The sequence below is a fragment of the Phacochoerus africanus genome, chromosome 2 (assembly GCF_016906955.1).
Source record: "Phacochoerus africanus isolate WHEZ1 chromosome 2, ROS_Pafr_v1, whole genome shotgun sequence".
Lineage (NCBI taxonomy): Eukaryota > Metazoa > Chordata > Mammalia > Artiodactyla > Suidae > Phacochoerus > Phacochoerus africanus.
Window position 1 is genome coordinate 157,966,387 of NC_062545.1, and position 20,614 is coordinate 157,987,000.

The following is a 20,614-nucleotide window of genomic DNA, read 5'->3' on the forward strand; positions in this document are numbered from 1 at the left end:
TCCTTGGCCTGGGAACCCCCCATATGCTGGGGGTGCAGCCCTAAAAAAACCAAAAATAAATAAATAAATAAATAAATAAATAAATAATAGATTCACACAAATATAGAATACTATTTTTGAAATGAATATTGAGGCAGTGTCTATAAAATTTAAAATAATAGACTTCAAGGTGTAGGCTATAAGCTGCCACTAACCAACCACATTACTGCTCTTTGAAGAATAAATATGCTTATGTAACAAAGGGCTGCTGTTATGAAACATTTCCAAGTATTTATTGTTTTCCTTTTATAAGTAAACTCTCAAATTAAAAGAGAAAAAGGAAAAGGATCTCTAAGTACTTTCTCTGTAATATTACCACTCACAGCCCCAAGAGTCTCATTTTAATATTTGTTTCACACTGAGGTTTTATAGAATTTGCTTGCTTTACACATTTAAATCCCAATATGAGAAGTTAGACACTTCTTTAAGTTGATAAAGAGAAGTTTTACTTATTATTTTTTTGGTCCTATCCATGGCATATGGAAATTCCTGGGCCAGGAAACGAACCCGCACCACCGCAGCAACCTGAGCCACAGCAGTGACAATAAACAGATCCTTAACCTGCTGTGCTACAAGAGAACTCTGAGAAGTTTTTTTAATTTTTAAGTAGCATTTTAGAAACCATGATTTTAAGATATTTTCTTTCTTTCTTTTAAAAAACTTTAGAAATTCCTGACCATCACAAAGTGATATATTACTTTGGCCAATCCTACTCAATGGTTTTCTAAAGATGGAGACATTATATTAATTGCCATCTGCTTTTCTCTATGACAGGCTGGCTTAGTTGAGTTTAGTTTCAGCTTTCCACAACCTTTCAGAATACATTACATTTTTATAAGTTTTCACAGATGGAATAATTATCTTTATGTAATAAAGAAGAGGTCATAGAAAAGACAATTTCTAATTAGATTCAGTTACAAACTGTATAAGTGTATAGATTATAATATTTTTTATCCCTCAAGTCATAATTAGTCTTCTTTGAAAACATAATTGTTCTGAGTCACAATGGGATCATTTTCAGCCTATATATGCCATGCAATATCACATATTGCTTCAAGCATGACAATGTTTATTTGTCATAGTCACTTAGCATGCTTGGAAAAAAAAATAATGGCATTCTTATCCTTTGAAAATATATCCAGAACACATACATTAGGGAAAATGTTTCCTACGCTATGTCTGCAACAGTCACTTATAAAATTTTTTATATGTACATATCATTTGCATAAGTAACAATAGCTGACTACCGCAAAGTTTAGAAATGAAGAATTCATTAGATCTTCACTACCCACATGTAGGGAACTGTTCTTAACAGTGTTAGTTTAAAATACTTACATAGCACATACTATGTGTCAGACAATATTCTGAGTACATAAACTCATTTAGTCAAGAAAACAACCCTAAGGGATAGGTCCTATTATCCTAATTTTTCATGTGACACAATGGAGGCATCCATTTGCCCAAAGTTATACAGCTAGTGGGGTGGCAGGGCTAGTTTAGTCATAGCCATCCTTGCTCCACAGGTAGCACACCTCACTCCACCAGGTGGCCTTTAGAACATTTTAATCTCAACATATTTGGGAGAATAACCCCAGTCAGAAAATAGTAAACTCTTGATCTTCATTATGGTGCTACATAATCTTAATTTATGTAAAACAGTTTTATAGTTTATAAATAGTTTGTAATGAGTCATAAAGCTGTGTATATATGTATTAACTATTAAAACTAAAAAATAGAAACACATATATATTTTACTCTATTTATAACTCAATTTAGAGATGATTTTGCATTGAGGGCATAGTCTTCTATAGGCTTTCTTCTCTAAATTTGTCTGCATTTTTTTCTTAAATTAATGGAATCATTTTCTATGTATTTAATGTCTTTCTTTCACTTAACAAAGTGTTACAGCATATTTCCATTTCTTTAAATGACTTTACAGTACAACATTTAATGGCTGAATAACATTATGTTAATATGAATTTTGAAATTGGTTTTTATTCACTTGTTTCTTTGTCCACTCTGAATAATTTTGTGTGTCTTATCCAAATAGTTTTAGGGTATTCAGGGATTTTCCAGTATTTTAAAATTATACAAAGAAAAATACAGGCAAGTATATGTGGGTTTACATTGTGAAATAATATATTAGAATACTTTGTAGATATTAGAAATAAAGCACTGTTTTTTCATCCATGTTATGTTTCACAAGAACACTAAAAGAAAAAGACTTTACAAGAAGAAAATATTTTACAGGTTTGACTATAGTCACGTAAGAGAGTAAGTGTGAGAAGTAGCCTATGGATATGCAATGGCTAAATTAAAATTAGATTACAAAAATGGTAAAGACAATTAATTCTATATATATATTAATTGCATTGGCAACATAATCCAAAAAGAGTTTAGGCAAATCCTCAATATTGAGGCATACAAAGATTTAGCCTTGAAATAATAATAAGAAATCATATTTTAGTAGCTTGTAGAAGGGGAATAAAAGGTGAGATACCAGATTATTTAAAAATGAGACATTTCCTGTGAGTATTTCATCAGCTGGAATCTATCTCTTCTCATTCTAGACTATTGGATGTCCAGGTTCAACTTTGCTAATGCATAGCACTCCAAATCCATTGCTCATTAATCCACAGCTTTCCCCATTGATCCAGAAGAGAGTTGACAACCCTGGCCTAAGAGTGGAATGACTCCAAATTTTAGGACACTGCACAAATAGTGAATGGGGAAGGCTGTAATTTCTAAGAGGGCTCAGGGGATTCTTATACAGGCATTATGACACTATATTGTTTCATCTGTAACATACACTTTTAATTCTATAGTAAACATGCAAACTATATGTCTAGTGAAAGTTTATATATAGGACAAAGGAAAGGTCCTTTATATTCTAAGTCTCCAGAGAAAGGGTAGGCACATAGTTAATTATAATTTTTGGTTCAGAAATGGTCTTTCTTCTTTCTCATATCTATAAGCTATATCTACTCATTTCTCATTATATTCCTATTAGCAGTTCTGAGAAAGCCATTTAAAAACCTTTATTTATAATGTCACTCTAAGGGACTGCCAAGTTTCCCTTGATTTTTAAGAGATCACAAATAGGATTAAGTTTCTATATTTATCCCATCCACATTTCCCCAGCTCTAACTTTTATCTTCTCCCACATAGCCACCAAATCCATCATTCTGACTTTTCTTTCCCTTTTTGTGTGACCTCAAGAATCTTTAGAATAAAGGGGAAAATGTTGGCCTAAAAGGAGATAATAGAAAACCTTTTATTATGTCTAGTTTCAAGACTGGTCCAAATGTTAAAATGCAATTTGTAGATATTTATTTATCTTAAATAACGTGAACTATCAGTGACAGATGTCATATACAATATTAGATATCTATGCATTTTCTTTCTTCCAGTCAGTAAAGCACAATGCCTATTGTATACTCTATGACCTTAAAATTAGATTTCCAGTCCTACTTCTCTTTGGTACAGTGCATGTCACTTAAAATTTCTCAATATACATTCCTTCATATGTGAATGTAGTATATGAAATACACTTTTCTGTACTGAAATCATGTGATCCTGCATGGATGTAATATGTTGATGCTTATGATAATAATGTTATTGAAATATTAATAATTTTATTATGTAATCTTGTGTTAATATTAGCAACATTTTATTTTTAAGCATAAGGTGTTTTGAAATAAATTGTACTCTGCATTTTATTTAATATTTACAAATATGCTTAGATATGGGAAATAGGATTAAATTCAAACACACTAACATAAGACAGCGTTAGAATGCATTTTCCACATTGAAATTTTCACCTAATTGGGAAACATAACCGGGATTGCACACGTAGGGTAGAAGTGTCACTGCCTGTTTCTCTAGGACACATTTCAGACATACTAATTGATAGCAGTTTTCTTTTTTAACCTGAACTCAGCCCTGAGCATTTCTCAGCCTGGCACAGCTCACAGCTGCCAAAACTCTTCAGTCAGAAGTGGACCATTATTTGAAATGTTTTTCCCTTCCCCTTGAAATGGATGACCATCATAGAAAATTTGGAATATAGAAGAGGATAAACAAAGCCACGATAGTTCATCATTCAGACATGCTTACTGCCACCATTTCATTCTTCTGTTCTCATACTGAGGTTCAAATGAAAGGGTATTAATATCTGTTTTGTAATGATATAGGAGCATAAAATAGTGATATTTTAGTTTTTAATTTTAACTGTAAATATTTCAATCATACACATCACCTGAAAAAATTAACATATGGTAGCAAAATCACCCAGATTTAATGAATACTATTATTTGACACCTTTCTTTAGATTGTTTTAGAGGAGGAAAATATGTTTCTTTTTCTTCTATCATGGTAATTACCATAATTAATTTTGTATGTTATTTTTCTTTTCCTAGACTTATTTTACAAAAATTAACTTGTAAGAATAGTCCCTTAGGGCATAATTTTATAATTTTGAAAAACTTCTCTAATTGGTATCATGTGGTACTGTAATTTCAACTTTGCTTTTTCATATGTTTTTCAGTTAATCCAATGTATTTTTGCCTCTAAGTGGACAAATTTGAAAGTTTGTCTAGGTGTAAAGCAGTAAACAATAGCTGTTAGTTTATAGATTAACCTAACTTTTAAATATACTAAATTTGGTCAAATTATCCCCACAATTGTTGTCCAAATTTTCAGTTTCGTCAGCATCGTATGGTAGTTCTCTTTTCTGTATATTTTCATCAGTAGGTGGTACTAAAATATTTAATGACTTGTGTCCATCCTATTGATGATAAAAATACAAACTAGATCATTCTCATTTTTGTTGTTGTTGCAACAAAATGTATATATATATATTTTTAAACGCAACTGAAGAATAAAAAATAGCTGTACAAATACTTATTAGTCAATTTCAAGATTATTAATTGCCAGTGTTACCACAAAGAAACTTCTATAACTAATAAAACTAACGTTTCTTCTTTAGCATCTATTAACCAATTCATATTAAATGTAAAGATTTATAAAATACAAAGATAAAAATATTTTTACAAAGAAAGATCTAGACAGTGTCCTCATATTATACTTTTTCTTGTGTTTTAAACAGCTTTTAATCTAGAACAGTATCTTCTTTAACATCTTTTTTTTTTCAAACCACTGACATGTCAATTCTTTGATAATGTACTGTTTAAATTCAGTATGTACATGGTTCTTGCACATAGTGGGATAAAATACAGACAGTGTAAATATATCTGCAGTGGCTCAAGATTCAGCATTTTTAATAAGATGCTATCATTCCACAAATTACAAAGTGGGTAGAAAATCCATAGAAAGACTGACAATTTGGATTTGTATGGTTATTTTGCTTTTGCTTATTTATTTTTTCTCACAGGTTAATTTCCTATAACCTGGAAATTAGCTTTCAAGGTTGTTGGTAGGGATATTTCATAGACTATATTCTTTACATCATTTTGTAACACATCAGTAAGAATCTATTATCCATCGTACCACAGATATTGTTTCATTTGTTCTGAGTTTTGACAAATCAAGCATTAATGAGACATAATTGACAGAAGAAACCACACATATTCAAACTGAATAGGATTTAAAAAAAAAAAATATTTTCCACTCAGTGAGGCTACCATTACAATCAATTAATGAAAATAGCCATCACCTCCCAAATTTCCCTAATGACCTGGATAATCTTTCCTTTCTATTCCTCTCAGTCTCCATTCTCTCTCAAGGACTTATCAGTTTTTTGTCACTGTAATAGGTTTGAATTTGCTAGAATTATATATAAATAGGAATATACAATCTGAGTTTTTGTTTTTTTCCAAGCTTCTTTCACTCAACGTAACTATTGGAAATGTTACTTTGTGTACCATTAGTTCATTTCCTTTTACTACTGAGCATTATTACATTGCATGGACATGCCACATTTTGTTAATACATTTACTTATTGGTGGGCATTCAAATTGTATCCAGTTTTGGTTACTACAACTAAAGCTGCCTAACACATTCATGTCACTGTCTTGCATGGATATATAATTTTATTTCTCTGGGGCAAATATCTGAGAATAGAATGGCTGGGTCATATGATAGGTATATGTTTAAACTTTTTACCAAACTGCCAATCTATTTTCTACAATAGTTGTTATTGCCAGGTTCCATTTCCATTAGCAGTGTATGAAAAGAAACTTATTCAGTTTGGTGCATTAAAATAATAGTTGTAATTATTTTAAGTTAATTGATTGTTCTTGTAACATTTTTAAAATATGCTCAGTGATTTTTTTTTTTTTTGGTCCTATTAGTATTTTAATATAGGAGACCAGTGTTAACTATTCCACATTGCAACTGTCTACTTGTCCTTGGGTCTGCTAATTTTTGCTTCATGTAATTTAAAGCTCTGATATTAAATTCACTGACATTTAGGACTGTTACACCTTTTTTTTTTTGGTCTTTTTAGGGCCACACCTATTGTATATGGGGGTCACCAGGCTAGGTCGAATCAGAGCTGTAGTGGCTGGTCCACACCACATCAACACCAGATCCGAGCTGTGTCTGCAACCTACAACACAGCTCATGGCAACGCTGGATCCTTAACCCACTGAGCAAGGCCAGGAATGGAACCTGCATCCTCGTGGATGCTAGTCAGATTCATTTCCCTGAGCCGCAATGGGAACTGTTAGGCCTTTTTAATGAATATACTATTTTTATCTTTAAAAATTGCCCTTCTTATGTCAGGTAATACTTCTTGTCCTAAGGTCTTATTTCTGAGATCTTGATACAGCGATTTCAGCTAACTTATTATTATTTTATGGTATATCTTTTCCCATCCTTGCCCTTAAAATTGTCTGTGTATTTATAATTAAATTATTTCTTTAGTACATAGTTGGGTTAAGTTTTTAAATCCCAAACTGACAAACACTTCCTGTTTTTTGTCATGTTTTATTAATCTCTTTTTAATGCAGTGATTCATTTGGTTAAATTTGCTTATACAATTTTGAATTTACTTCCTTCCTTCCTCCTATTTTCCTGTTTATTATTGCACTAATAAGAAGTCCTCTAGGTTCCTATTTTCCCTTTTTTAGTCATTTAATATGGCACTTTGGTTATTTCTAGTGATTTCTGTAGTGATTTTCCTGTACATCCATCACTTCTCACAGCAGCATACTTGAGTAACTGCTGTATCACCTTATTTATAGTTTAAGAAGTTGACTACCAGGTAGCTTAATTTCCCACATCCCATTATTTGTGCCATTATCATCATGAATTTTATTCTGCATATATTATGTATATCACAACACGGCTATTAATGTGTAAATAGTAAAGTATTTTAAAACTGTTAATAAAAACACAAAAATAGCCTTTTGTATTTATCTACATACTATATTTCCTTCTAATTTTATTACTTTTGTTGGTTCACATATCCTTCATTCTGAAGAATTTCTCTTTAATATTTTTATTGTGCAGCTATGCTGTTGCTTAATTCTTCTAATTTGCATTATTTTACCCTTGTTTTGAAGATTCTCTTAGAACTTTACATCATTCCATTGCCATCAGTCTTATAATTTTTTTGGTCTTATTTCAGAGGCTGTACATGTGGCCCATGGAAGTTCCCAGGCTAGGGGTCGAATCCAAGCTTCTGGCCTACACCACAGCCACAGCAACACTAGATCTCAGGTGCATCTGTGACCTGTATCACAGCTCACGGCAAAGGCAGATCCTTAATCCAACTAGCAAGGTCAGGGATTGAACCCACGTCCTCATGGATACTAGTCAGGTTCATTACCTCTGAGCCACAGTGGAAACTCCCAGTCTTATAATATTTTGGATGAACATTAAATCGATATTCTTATTATTTCTTTTTTGTCTAGTGAGCCTTTAATATTTTCTATTTATATTTTATTTTTAGTAATTTTACAATAATGTGATTTTTGTTTATTTTGGTTTTGTCTTATTTAGTATTTGTTGAAAATCTTTTAGGGGAGTGATATTTTTCTGCACATTTGAAAAAACCAATGGTCATTATTATTTTTTTCTTCTTTCTTTTTGGGACTCCAATTATGTATGTTTTATACCATTTGAGATTGCCCCCATAGTTATTAAAATTCCATTCTTTTATTTATTTTTATATTTATTTGTCTTTTTGCCTTTTTTTTTCTAGGGCTGCACCTGTGGCATATGGAGGTTCCCAGGCTAGGGGTCTAATGGGAACTGTAGCCACCAGCCTACGCCAGAGCCACAGCAATGTGGGATCTGAGCCACTTCTGCAACCTACACCACAGCTCACGGCAACCCTGGATCCTTAACCCACTGAGCAAGGCCAGGGATTGAACCCGCAACCTCATGGTTCCTAGTTGGATTTGGACACTGAGCTACGACAGGAACTCCTTTTATTGTTTGTTTGTTTATTTATTTATTTATTTATTTTTGGAAATTTCTCTATTTTTAAAAACTATTTTTCTACTGTTGATGTTATCTCTGTAATTGGAATAATTTCTCTAAAACAATCTTTAAAGTCAATGGTATTTCCCTCTGTAATTTTCAATCTTTTGATAAGACCATCTTGTGATTCTGGGTTTCAGATAGTAATCATTCAATTCTAGGAGTCTCATTCTGTTCTTTTTTGTTTCTTTGTAGTGTTTTAACATATGGTCACTGAAATATTTGATTTAGGCAGTTATTAATAACTGGTAAAAACTTTAAAAGAAATAGTGACTAAGAGATTCATAATAAATGATTCAACTGACAGTAAATTAATCTGCTAATGAATCTTAGAAACAAGAACAACTGGAAACAAAATGTGCAAAAACTAGGTATTTTGTGCTTCAAATATCAGGCAATAGGAAGTATCCAGCATCAGTTGTGTATTGTTAACACATATTTAAAATTGCATCTAATCAAGACTCCTATAATTTAATGGAAATAAATAAATAATATATCAAGGCACACTATGGTGATGCAGTCAGAAAAATCTGTAAGGTGGAAAATTCCATAGATTAAAGAACTTGTTTGTTAGACACATAAATGGAAATAAAAACTAAATTTAGAGTGGTGAAACATGGATTAACTGAGGCAAGAAGTGTCTCAACAAACTTCATTGTGTGGACATGGGTGAATGCTGACCCAAAAATGTTTAAAGAATTTTAATTTGAGCATTGATTGGATATTTGATTATATCGAAGACATAGACATGATTTTTAATATTCAATTTTGATTTATAAAAGGGTATTCACATACACATACTACATACATATAGCATTTTGCTTGAGTGTGTTTATGTTTGTATATGTATGTATGAAATGAATGGTTAAAATGATATGACATTTGAAGTTTGTTTTAATATAAAGAAGTAGGTATATATAGATAAAACAAGATTGGCCATGTCTTGATAATTTCGAACATGAGTAATGGTATACAGTTGCTCATTATGCTATTTCTATGTTTAGATGTATGAAAATATGATAATATAAAGTTAACATAATGTTATTTACCCAACACTATAATTCTTATCACTGTTATAGAACATTTCCAAAATTTATATAAAATATCTTCTCATAAAACTGTACTTATTCCATACTTGCTATCAAATATATGTATATCTACATATACATAAACAAGTTATAAACAACAGACAATTTGAATTTTAAATATTTAATGTAAGAATAAAATTCATCTTTAATTTTCACCTCAGCTGAATTTCTTTCTTGACCTTTATTAAGCAAACTTGTTACAAAGAATACATCCGCTTGAAGCAATTACAGAGGGACCACATATTCCCATTCATGACAGTATATTCTTTCTTAATTAGGTGTTTTTAATAACTCTTCCTAACAAGAGCCAAAGACCAAAAAAAAAAAAGTCAGGGGACCATCAAAAATATGTGGATAAAATTCAAAACAAGACCATATGGGCAACTCCTAACAAAAATGGAGATTCTTTGGCTTTTTTGTTGATTAGGAAATTGTATATATGACAAAATCATTTTTTTTCATGAGTCTCAAATAAATGAATCCAGTTTGGTTATGTAGATCTGTGAAATGTAAAGCTATTCGCTTTTATATAAGGGTAAGATTTAGCAATCATTTCAGAGACAGTTGCTAACATCAGTATCAGGGAAATGGAAAGTTTTAAATGGAAAAGTCTGTAGCTTGAATTTTTTGTTTTAGTATTTATACTAAAAAAATACCTTTCATTTCTGTCTTACATATTATAAACATTCAGTCATTTTTACCAAGCACTGTAATTTTAATTTTATTTTCTAAAAATGCCTTTATTTCTTTAGGAAAACTATTTCTCGTATCTTTTGCAATATAAAAATATCTTGAACAGACTTTCTATTCACAGAGTGTTTTATAACATCAGTATAAATGATTTTTTAAATCCCCCAGGTTTTAAGCTGAATTGTCATTTTGTCTATTTAATTAACTATGTAAAATACCATAAGCTGGGAAATTAGATGAGAAAACTTATTTCTACTGAAAAAAAGGGGAAATAACACATTTTTTTCTTGACCTGATGGTTGTCCTAATGGGATAGTTTGAGTTCTACTGAGATAGAAAGGAAGAAGTAAGCAGGTTGATTTTTTTTTAATCTATCTCCATCTTAGTTATCAATTTAGGTAGATTTATTACTACAGCTTAAAAAATGGACAATGAACAGAAATTTGTGATTGTTCCATTCAAACTATTGCTAAACAAAATATAATTAATAGACTAATTGGAAGAAAAACTAAATGTAAATTTGTTCCACTTTTACAGATACAGATATATCTAGTCTTTAGCAATCATGTGAGAAAAAGTTATTTTTTAAATGTCAAAAATGTTGTTTTGTTTCTTGTTCTCTAGGCATATGAAAGATACCTAAGAGTTAAAAAGGTTACAAAGGGAACGTAAGATTTTTGTTTGCGACATACCTGTTTCCTCTGAAGAGTACCAGTTGGAATCCAAAGAGCAGAATGAATTGTTGCTTATTGCTGACTTTTATGTTGGGAATTCCTCTCCTATGGCCTTTCCTTATAGCAACAGAAAACTCTGAAACAGAGGAAGTTAAGCCCCCAGAGGGAATTCATTTCAGAGTGAAGCGGGGCTGGATGTGGAACCAGTTTTTTGTCCCAGAGGAAATGAATAAGAGTAGTCATCACATTGGACAGGTACTGATTTTCTGAAAGTGTAATAGGAAATAACGTTGTAAATTTAAACGAATGAGCTGAGGAAGTTTTGGTATTTGATGAATTCTCCATTTTCTCAGTGATACTATTAGAAAGCCTCAAACACCAGCATAATTGCTCATTTCATATTTGCAAGCACCTCAAATATTTACAAAAACTCGAGGAAGATGGAAGGCTCTAGTTTTCAAATTTCACTTTATCTTTCATATGAAAAGGCAGCATTTATCATCATCTGGAAATTTGATGGATTTGTTTTTGGTAATGGATCAAAGCAACCACATCCAGAACAATAATGTTTACCAACAGTATTTAGCCTGATTTTCCATTATGCTAAGTAGGTTTTGATTTACCCCTCATTCATTTTTAATAAGGCAGATTAATACCAAATTGTTTTACAGTTATGCAGCTTCTGGAATCTATATACTTCATTTCATTAGTGAAGTTTAAGTAAAATGAATAATTATTTCACTTTTTATAAGAATATGTACTTTAAAATTTTCCTTAATGAGACAGGAAATTTCCTATTTATGTTTTTAACTTTTATTACTATTTTATTTTCTTTAAATAGAGGTAATTATAATATGTCCTCCTCTGTAAGGTTCTTCCGCTAGATGAATGAACTGAAATAAGTTTAACTGTTAATTAACTGGTACTAAAATTTAATTGGGCCCAAAGGGTGAAGCATTCAAAATTCATTAACTCTCTTTTCCTAGCCCTTTCAGGAGAGCTGCAGTGTTAGTGTGATGTCAGAATTCCAACTGTAGCTCATCTGTCCCATCAGTCAAATGTATGAGTACCTTCAACCAAAGGCCTAGTTTAGTATTTTAGGCAAACAAATTTCTATTGTGTGTGTGTGTCTGCCACAAATAATATTTCTCATCCTTTTTTTTTTAATTTTCTAAGATGATCCAGGTAAATCATAGACAGAATGGCATAATTGAGGTCTATTGTTAAATGTCTGCTAGTTACCTCAGTCTCTAGCTATCTTTACGATGGATGCCTCAGAGCCCCATAGGCTCCCTCACTACTGAACAGACTAACAGTGGCAGGTGACTTTCTGTGGTGAGGCTGGGCAAGGAAGTGCATCAGTGAGGTCAGAACAGAGCCTCCCTCACTGATTGACTTTGTTTTCTCTTTTTTTGTTGTTGTTTTTCTGCTCCCTACTCAAATCTCCCATTTCTTCCTTTCATATAGTGATTTGTTTTGCTTCTTTTTCATTCTGTAAAAATGCTTATTTTTAACTTGAAACTTAAATCTGGGTCCTTAAAAAAATCAAACTCACTGATATATGAAAATTAAACTGAACATACTTGAAATAATTTATTCATGACTAAATCTGACTTATCTTCATTCTGATAACTTCAGATTTTCAAACTACATTGAAATGATACCTGGAAACCAGGTGCTGTGCACTTGTTTTATTTGATATACCTATTGGAGAATACATTTATTGTCCTTAATTTCTTTCATTAGGGCATGGAGATTTCATTTTCATCTTATGAGTAATAAAGTACTATCAGATTTTAAGATTTATAACTTCTATTATCTTTTTATTATTTCCAGTTCTTTTCTTTCATTGTATAGCACTGATATTCAACACATTATAAATTAGTTGTTTTAGGTATTTTCAGATATTCTCCACAGTCACAGAGAAAAATGTACTAATTAGTTCAGAATAATGCATTGTACCTTGAGCTATCAGAAAAGTTATGAAATTAAGATTGTATTTCTTGGTTAACTTTGTAAATTTTCTGCCCTCACCTATGAGGCCCTTGAGGAAGATCATACTTATAAATGGTGAATCAAGAAAATCATGGATTTACAATAATTAGGAGATTGTTCCCTAATGCTTCCTTTCTTTATGTAAAAATAATTCAGATATGAAAAATCATACATATGTTACCTATATCCTAATGACTCTTATTGTTATATATAAAATTTAAAATTCCATTAACACTATGAGTAATGGGCAAATTTGCTTTTAGAAAATAAAATAGTGAGCGCAAAGAAAAGGTGCATTTGAGAATTGAATAGACTATGTTCCAAAGAGTTAAATCTAAATTGGATGAAACTCAAAGGTTAAAAGACTATGTCACATAGGTTTGCATGGGAGGATCTGGGATCAAACAGGACTTCTGTCTAAATTATGAATCTAACCCCAGGAGTTCCCATTGTGGCTCAGTGGAAACAAACCTGACTAGTATTCATGAGGACACGGGTATGATACCTAGGTTTGCCTTGAGGGTTAAGTATCCTGCATTGCGCTGAACTGTGCTGTAGGTCGCAAATGCAGCTCAGATCCTGGGTTGCTGTGGCTATGACCTATGGCCGCAGATTTGACCCCTAGCCTGGGAACTTCCATATGCTATGGGCGCAGCCCTATAAATCAATCAATCAATCAATCTACCCCCAAACCAAGTGACTCTGTGATAGTTTTTAAGATTTTCAGTCTCACTTTCCTTCTCTCTCAAATTTGTTATATCAATAATATGTATTCCATGATGTTATTACAAAGATTAATTGAGAAAACTCATATAAAGCAATTTGTAAATTTTATGGATGATTGAGATTATCATCATCTTCTCAACATGCTCCCTAATTTTCTTAGTAATATTTCTATGTTTTCTCTGTGTTTTTAGCCTAGAGAAAGAACATCACTGTTTAAATTTATTTAGATCATTATCTGTCTCTAAGTCCCGATCTAATATAAATATTTGAGAGTACAGTTTTAGTGACAAAAATGTAATCATATAAACTATACATGAACCAACATTGTTTTGCATAATTTATAAAAGGGGCTTTGCTTTTCAATCATTGTAGTTTCTATTTAGAATCATCTATTTAGAGTAATGAAATTTGTATAGTGCTTTACATTGAAAATTCACAGAAATATCCTCTGCCTGGTGATAGATTTTAATCTTAAACTTAACATTTCACCACATTTAATATAATATGGGAATTACAGGAAATTATTAACTTGGGGAATAGTTAACAGATATGAAAATAAAATAATTAAAATTTGTCTATTTTAACATATCTAGAAACTAAATTTTCCCTCTTTGCACTTGCAGCTAAGATCTGATTTAGACAATGGAAACAACTCTTTCCAGTACAAGCTTTTGGGAGCTGGAGCTGGAAATATTTTTGTCATTGATGAAAGAACAGGTGACATATACGCTGTACAGAAGCTTGATAGAGAGGAACAGTCCCTCTACACTCTAAGAGCCCAGGTAATAGACACCACTACTGGAAGGGCTGTGGAACCTGAGTCTGAGTTTGTCATCAGAGTTTCGGATATCAATGACAATGAACCCAAATTCCTAGATGAACCTTATGAGGCCATTGTACCAGAGATGTCTCCAGAAGGTATTACATATTAATTTCTGTCAAAGATATACCTATTAACAGTGAAAGTGAATTTAAAGTTAAACACTCATACTTCCTTCTGCAATGTGTTAAATAAAACATTTTAAAAATCAGACTATTCATTAAATTTGGTAAATATTGGTATCCTATATTGATAAGTAATTTATCTTGTTAAAATATAATTCCAGTCTTCAATAGAAAAGAGGTTAAACATGTTTATTTGAGTGATATGTAAAATTCTTATCTTGTTCACTTATTAGTTTATTTAATATAAGAATTTATTTTCCAAATCAAAACGTATCTTTTTACCTCAAAAAAATATGTAAGGTCACCCTGAAGACACATATGTAAAAATAGGAGAAACCAATTTGTGAGGCAAAAATCCTATATGAATCAAAGCAATGGAACATGAAAACTAAAAACAAAACAAAGTGGTTGAAGATCTCTTTGTAGACATATATAAGTTCTTTTTCAAACCATATGTCATTTTAATATGGGTTTTAAATGCAATTCTTTTAGAAGAGAATACTTTCCATGAGATATAAGGATTGACTACCATGGAAATCAGAAATGTCTTTCTAATAGGGGGAAAATTATGGTATATTTATGCAAAATTTGTCCATTTATTTTTGTCACAAAATTTTAATGATACAAAATATAGTAAAATTTAATTCATAAAATTTACTTAAGCTTACATATAAGCTTGAATATGATTCAGTAATGGTCACTTGAAGTTACACCACTGTGCTTTAAAACTGCTTTACCTAAATATTTGATATTAGCCAGCAAGTATAAAAATCTATTTTCTATTATATATTTTCCTGATTCTTCATTTTTTAACATTCCAGGTAGCAATTTAAAGACCTATTTCTACATGTGTTCAAAGCATATGTTTTTAACAGCATAATCAAATTTAGCTGTGTAACAAGCATCAAGACCAATTATCCTTAGATATAAATTGACATTAATATTGTTATATTTGATAACTAGACAGTGAAATATTTTTCCCCTTCCATTCTTTTCCTCCTCTCTCTCCTCTATTTCTCCTCCTCTTTCTACTTCTTCAACAGACATGAATCACAGACCTAACATGTTATAGGAAATTTTTTGAGACTGGAAATTGAGTTGTAAAGGAGATATAGGAGGTAATACTAGTATGGAACTTATATTTTATTTATAACACACAAGCAACACAAATAACTACTTTTAATAAGCTAGATAATATTTGACATTATATGATATTAAAGTGTTAAGTATAGATAAAGTAATTTGATGATTAATTGACTGGAGGAAGTGGGGATCTTTTAGGAGGTGATGTTTGAAGGAAATGATACAAAGAGTCCAGCCATGCCATGTTCTGGGAAACCAATTCCTATGGCACGGTAAAGAATATTGCATATATCTTTAGAGTTTTGGGCATATATCAAGGACATGGCAATGGATGAGAATCCCTTGGCAGAGAATGTAGTTAGAGAAAGGGAAAACACTCAGGGTGATAGAACTGTTAAGCAGAAAGGAGTTGGCTGGGAAATTAGAATAAATGGGATTGGTCAGTCATTCAAGAACAGAGAAATGAGAAGAGACGTTGCAAAAGAAGAGATCCTCCACCTGTGTGGGATACTGCTATGAGGTTGAATAAAATCAACAGAGAACAGAGTAGTGTCTTTTGATTTGGTAAGTTCAAGGTCTCTAATAGTTTTGATGAGAGCAATCTGGTTAAGTTTGTGCAAATGCAGTTATGTTGGAGATTATTCTATTACAAGCATAGAAGAATAGTGGGTGCCAGTGAATTTAACCAACACAAAAGATATTATGCTACAGGGCAGAAATAAAGATAACATGAGGCACTAGGTAAAGGGAGATAAAAGTAAAGAGGATTTTTGTTGTTTATCATTGTTTAATCATTTGCCAAGATGGGAAATTTAGTAGCACAGTTATATACTATAGTGACCCCCCAAAAGAGTATTTTTGAAGCAAAAGAAAAGGTATATTACTTCTAGAAAACCAATCCTAAGAAGCGAAAGAGATATGGAATCTAGGGCAGTAGTAGAGGGATCAATTCAGGTAGTTAACTCATTGGTTGATAATTAACCAGTTAATAAGTAATTATTTATATTTTATCAGTGAAGTATGAATCAAAGGCAGTAATTAAGAGTGAAGAGAACTTTAGCTAGAGAAAAGGAGGTACGGAACAGCCATTTTGCAGAGTTGGAAAGTGAACCCACAAGGAAAATACAACATGGTTTTTTGTGTAGTAAAAAATTCTGTGCATAAAACAGTATTTGTATTATGTGGTTGATTTAGTAGAAAGCACAAAACATTGGTTTGGTCTGTACAATACTTGACTACCACAGATCCTTTTATGCTTGCAGTTAGAGGTTCATGTACATATTAACCTAGGCAGTCTGTAATCCAGTATACTCTCTGGGAGTTCCAGGGTTCAAGCTTGAATGGAATAATGATAAAATCAATGAACACTTTTTATATCTTTCCATAGGAAAGGGAGCAGTCAGAATAATAGTCAGCTCCTATTGGAAATGTTGTCTATTATGGAAATAGCAGACTATCCCTATTGCTCTGTCAACCAGTTTGTAGATGGTTTCCCTCTGAAGCATTCATATAATTGTTTACTTTGAAGAAATCAATGAATAAAAATATATGATTTTTTGATTCCCTCAGTCTCAATATTTAATTAATGAATAATGTGGATTCTTTTACCTGAGTATAGTCTCAATGCTTTATCTTCTTTCCATATCCTTTGCCATTGTGTAGGTTCTTGAGTGTTGATTTTGCTTCTAAATTTCATACCCACCTATTTTAACCTTTATAGAGAAATTAGTACGTTCTATTCTCTGTTACCTTTCTTAAATATATTTGTGTTATATTGGAATCAACTACCCATTATTATATTTAAATCTGTACTTTGAACTTAGAATCTGGTAGACAACTACGAGGAATTAGCATTTGAGGATATCATCAGGAGACAAAACCAAGAAAACTACAACCTATCTGTTGCTTATTAAGCATATATATTTATAAGTAATTATTTTTTTTTTGCTGATTACATTTATATTTGAAACACAGTAACTTTCAAGCTGGAGTTATCAAGTAGAGTTGAGGCAAATATGTTTTCCCACTTTTTAGTCTGGATTTTCAAAGTCATCATCTTTCTTCCAGACCAAAGGATCATACACCATGATCAAGTGGGGATATTCTGAGATACATATGTATTTATATGTAATTTATATGTACTTATTAATACACAATAAATATTTTATCTTATATTAATATACCATTATCTCATGATTTTATGTGTCATAGCAAATATAAATGTGTATCAGCAAATGTAGATTCCAGAGACTATGAAACTCATTATTTTTCTTAAGCACTTGGTATAAGTTTACATGTTGGATCACCTACATAAAATATGTTTTTGCAAGATAGTTTTTACAAGTTTGGTAAAGTGGGAAAAGTCAAATATTGTTTTCAATTTATTTTCACAAAGTCCTTTTGCAAAAAATATCTTTAAGATTCAGAAGCTATCTAGAAAGACAAAACATTTAAATTTTGCATTTATGTAAAAACCTCTCAAGAGTAATATAAGCAAACAATATCAACTACAATGTAATGAATAGAATGTAGAATTATTATATGACATGTTATATTGTATTTTTATTATAGAATCAAGTAAACTAAGAAATTACTCATTAAAATATGATTCTGAGACAATATTTTTTTGTAATTAAACCACTGTTCACTTCACAGGCTAGATACAAATTGATTTAAGAGCTCTTTAGATTGCAAGAGTTTGATCACTGGCTCTTTTCATTTCCAAACAACAAGCTGTCTCTGATTAAGCTATGGCAATTCAACTCAAACACTTTAGACACTTCAGTCACCAAGACAAGGCTTTTGCCACTCTCTGGTTTACATTCCTTCCTAATTTAGTTTCAAGAATCTAACCAATTTAAAATTTTAAGAAATGACACTAACCACCCAATTCTCATTTTATGATGATGTCTTAAGATGGAAAAATAGGAGAGAGTGTGAGACAATTCAACATAAACATTATCTGTCCTGGGTTATTGTCCCTTCGCTTTACACACAATCCTTGTGGTCATTTTGCACTGCACAGTGTTCTAAATTATGGTGATCATATCTCCAGTTCTTCTCAGGACAGCCCTTCTTGACCCTATTTTTTTCCCTGTCATCTTGTCCTAGGAGCATTTGTCCTTGATTTTTAATTTTTGAAAATTTCATTAGCATCTGCATTACAGTAAGGTGGAATGAATTTGGTAGACATCTATTTTTTCACTTGTAACTTCTTTCATGGTATATGAGGAAAAGGGTGTGAGACATATGAACAGTGAATAAAGTTCTTCTTTAAGCCTGGAAGAGGGCTAGTCATCACCCAGTACACTATATGATAAAGTTAAGCTAACAGATTAAATAATGCAAATACATACGAATATTCTTTTGATGATATGTTTAAGGTTGAAAGTCTACCTAAGATTCATAAAAGAGATTATGAATGTGCCTATAGATCATTTATCCTTTAGAAATGCATTTATTTCTACTACAATTTAGAGAGAATCTAATTTTGACCCATTAACATGGTAAAGCCAACTTTGTTAGTTTTGTTGCGAGCACAAAAATTGTTGTTCAAATGAATAAAGAGAGGCTAAACAGTTAGATTATATATAATCTCAGATTCACACCCTGATTGCATGAGTAATGAACATTAAAGATGCTATCCAACCATCAAGTGGCTGTTACCTACATTTAACTGGTAGTGCAGGGAAGAGGGACTGTGCAACAGTGATTGATTTCCTTTAAAGACATATTGTTGGCCTCAGTGATTTTGTCAAATATGTGTGTTCTATATAACTAAATCCTTACTGTGAGTGAATTTATGATTTCTCTTACACATGACAAGTCCACATGGAGAACATAAATATACAAAATATTATCAAACATTTTTGCATTTCATAACTGCTTTGATGTTTATTATTACTATTTTTAAAGTTACTTGGCTATTTTTGAAGATTTCTGAAGTATTTAAATTGTGGATTAACAAAGTATACAGGCTTACATCTTTCTACTGACTTTTTTAGAAAAAAATTAGAAAATACTTAAGAAGGTTTAAAGTTGGTTAATCTGTATTTAATGAATTGTAATGTGAATAAAACTGAAATAGGATAAAAAGAGACAGAAACAACTAAAGAAAACAAAATAAGATAGTTAGAATAATGTAAGAATTGAACATAGCTAAAGTCCTGAATTTTACAGTTGATATTTACCAATTATGAGTAAGAATAAAGCTAGACTTTATGCAGTGAGTTTTTAGAAATCATGCTGTATATTTATATCATCTTAATGTCACATTTCCTCTTTCATTTAAAGTTTATAGTAAGATATACAGGCACATGCTCTCACATACACACACACAAATATAAACGGTGAATCACTGGTTAAACATCAATGATTCATTATCAAGCACTGTTTGAATACTGAAATGTTGAAGAATTATTCCAATTCTATAGAATTAGTACTTTCAATTTAAAAGTGTCATGACTCTTACAAGAGGAGATAATAATTGCTGTCCTAGAAATTGAACTCCCTAACAAATTCACATGAGAGAGTTATTCTGAATATTTATAATTTCGTATTGTTTTTATCAACTATATTTTCTAAGAGTCTGACTCTTTGGATTTGCCCCACACTCAAGGAAATTATTTCATGTGACTTATTAATACATCATATTTTCCATTTAGTAGAGAGCAAGGTCATGTCCTATTAGGACACTGAGGAGGTTTGTTTTGGTTAGGAGTAAATGATGCATCACTTGAAGTGTGCTTTAAAATGAACTCAACTGGGAAAAACAGCCTAACTCTGTAACTCATGTCTCGATGAATGAAGTATGGGGTGAAACATGGGTTGGTGCTTTTTCTTGGTCTTCCTGGTTTTCACTTATAGAGTACTAGGATAGGAAGTCTTAAGTCTTAATACGAAGAATTTATGTTGGTCAACAACTAG

General features: G+C 31.5%; 1 protein-coding gene across 2 annotated transcripts in view; it reads left to right on the plus strand.

The window, feature by feature from the left end:
* The window catches only part of CDH19 (cadherin 19), an 88,967-nt gene that overhangs the window by 17,198 nt on the left and 51,155 nt on the right, over positions 1-20,614 (plus strand). For both annotated transcript variants that reach the window (XM_047766987.1, XM_047766988.1), the window contains exons 2-3: positions 10,890-11,194; positions 14,284-14,578. In XM_047766987.1, the coding sequence (XP_047622943.1) occupies positions 11,000-11,194; positions 14,284-14,578 (490 nt within the window). In that variant the 5' untranslated portion in view covers positions 10,890-10,999. The remainder of the gene's footprint in view (positions 1-10,889; positions 11,195-14,283; positions 14,579-20,614) is intronic.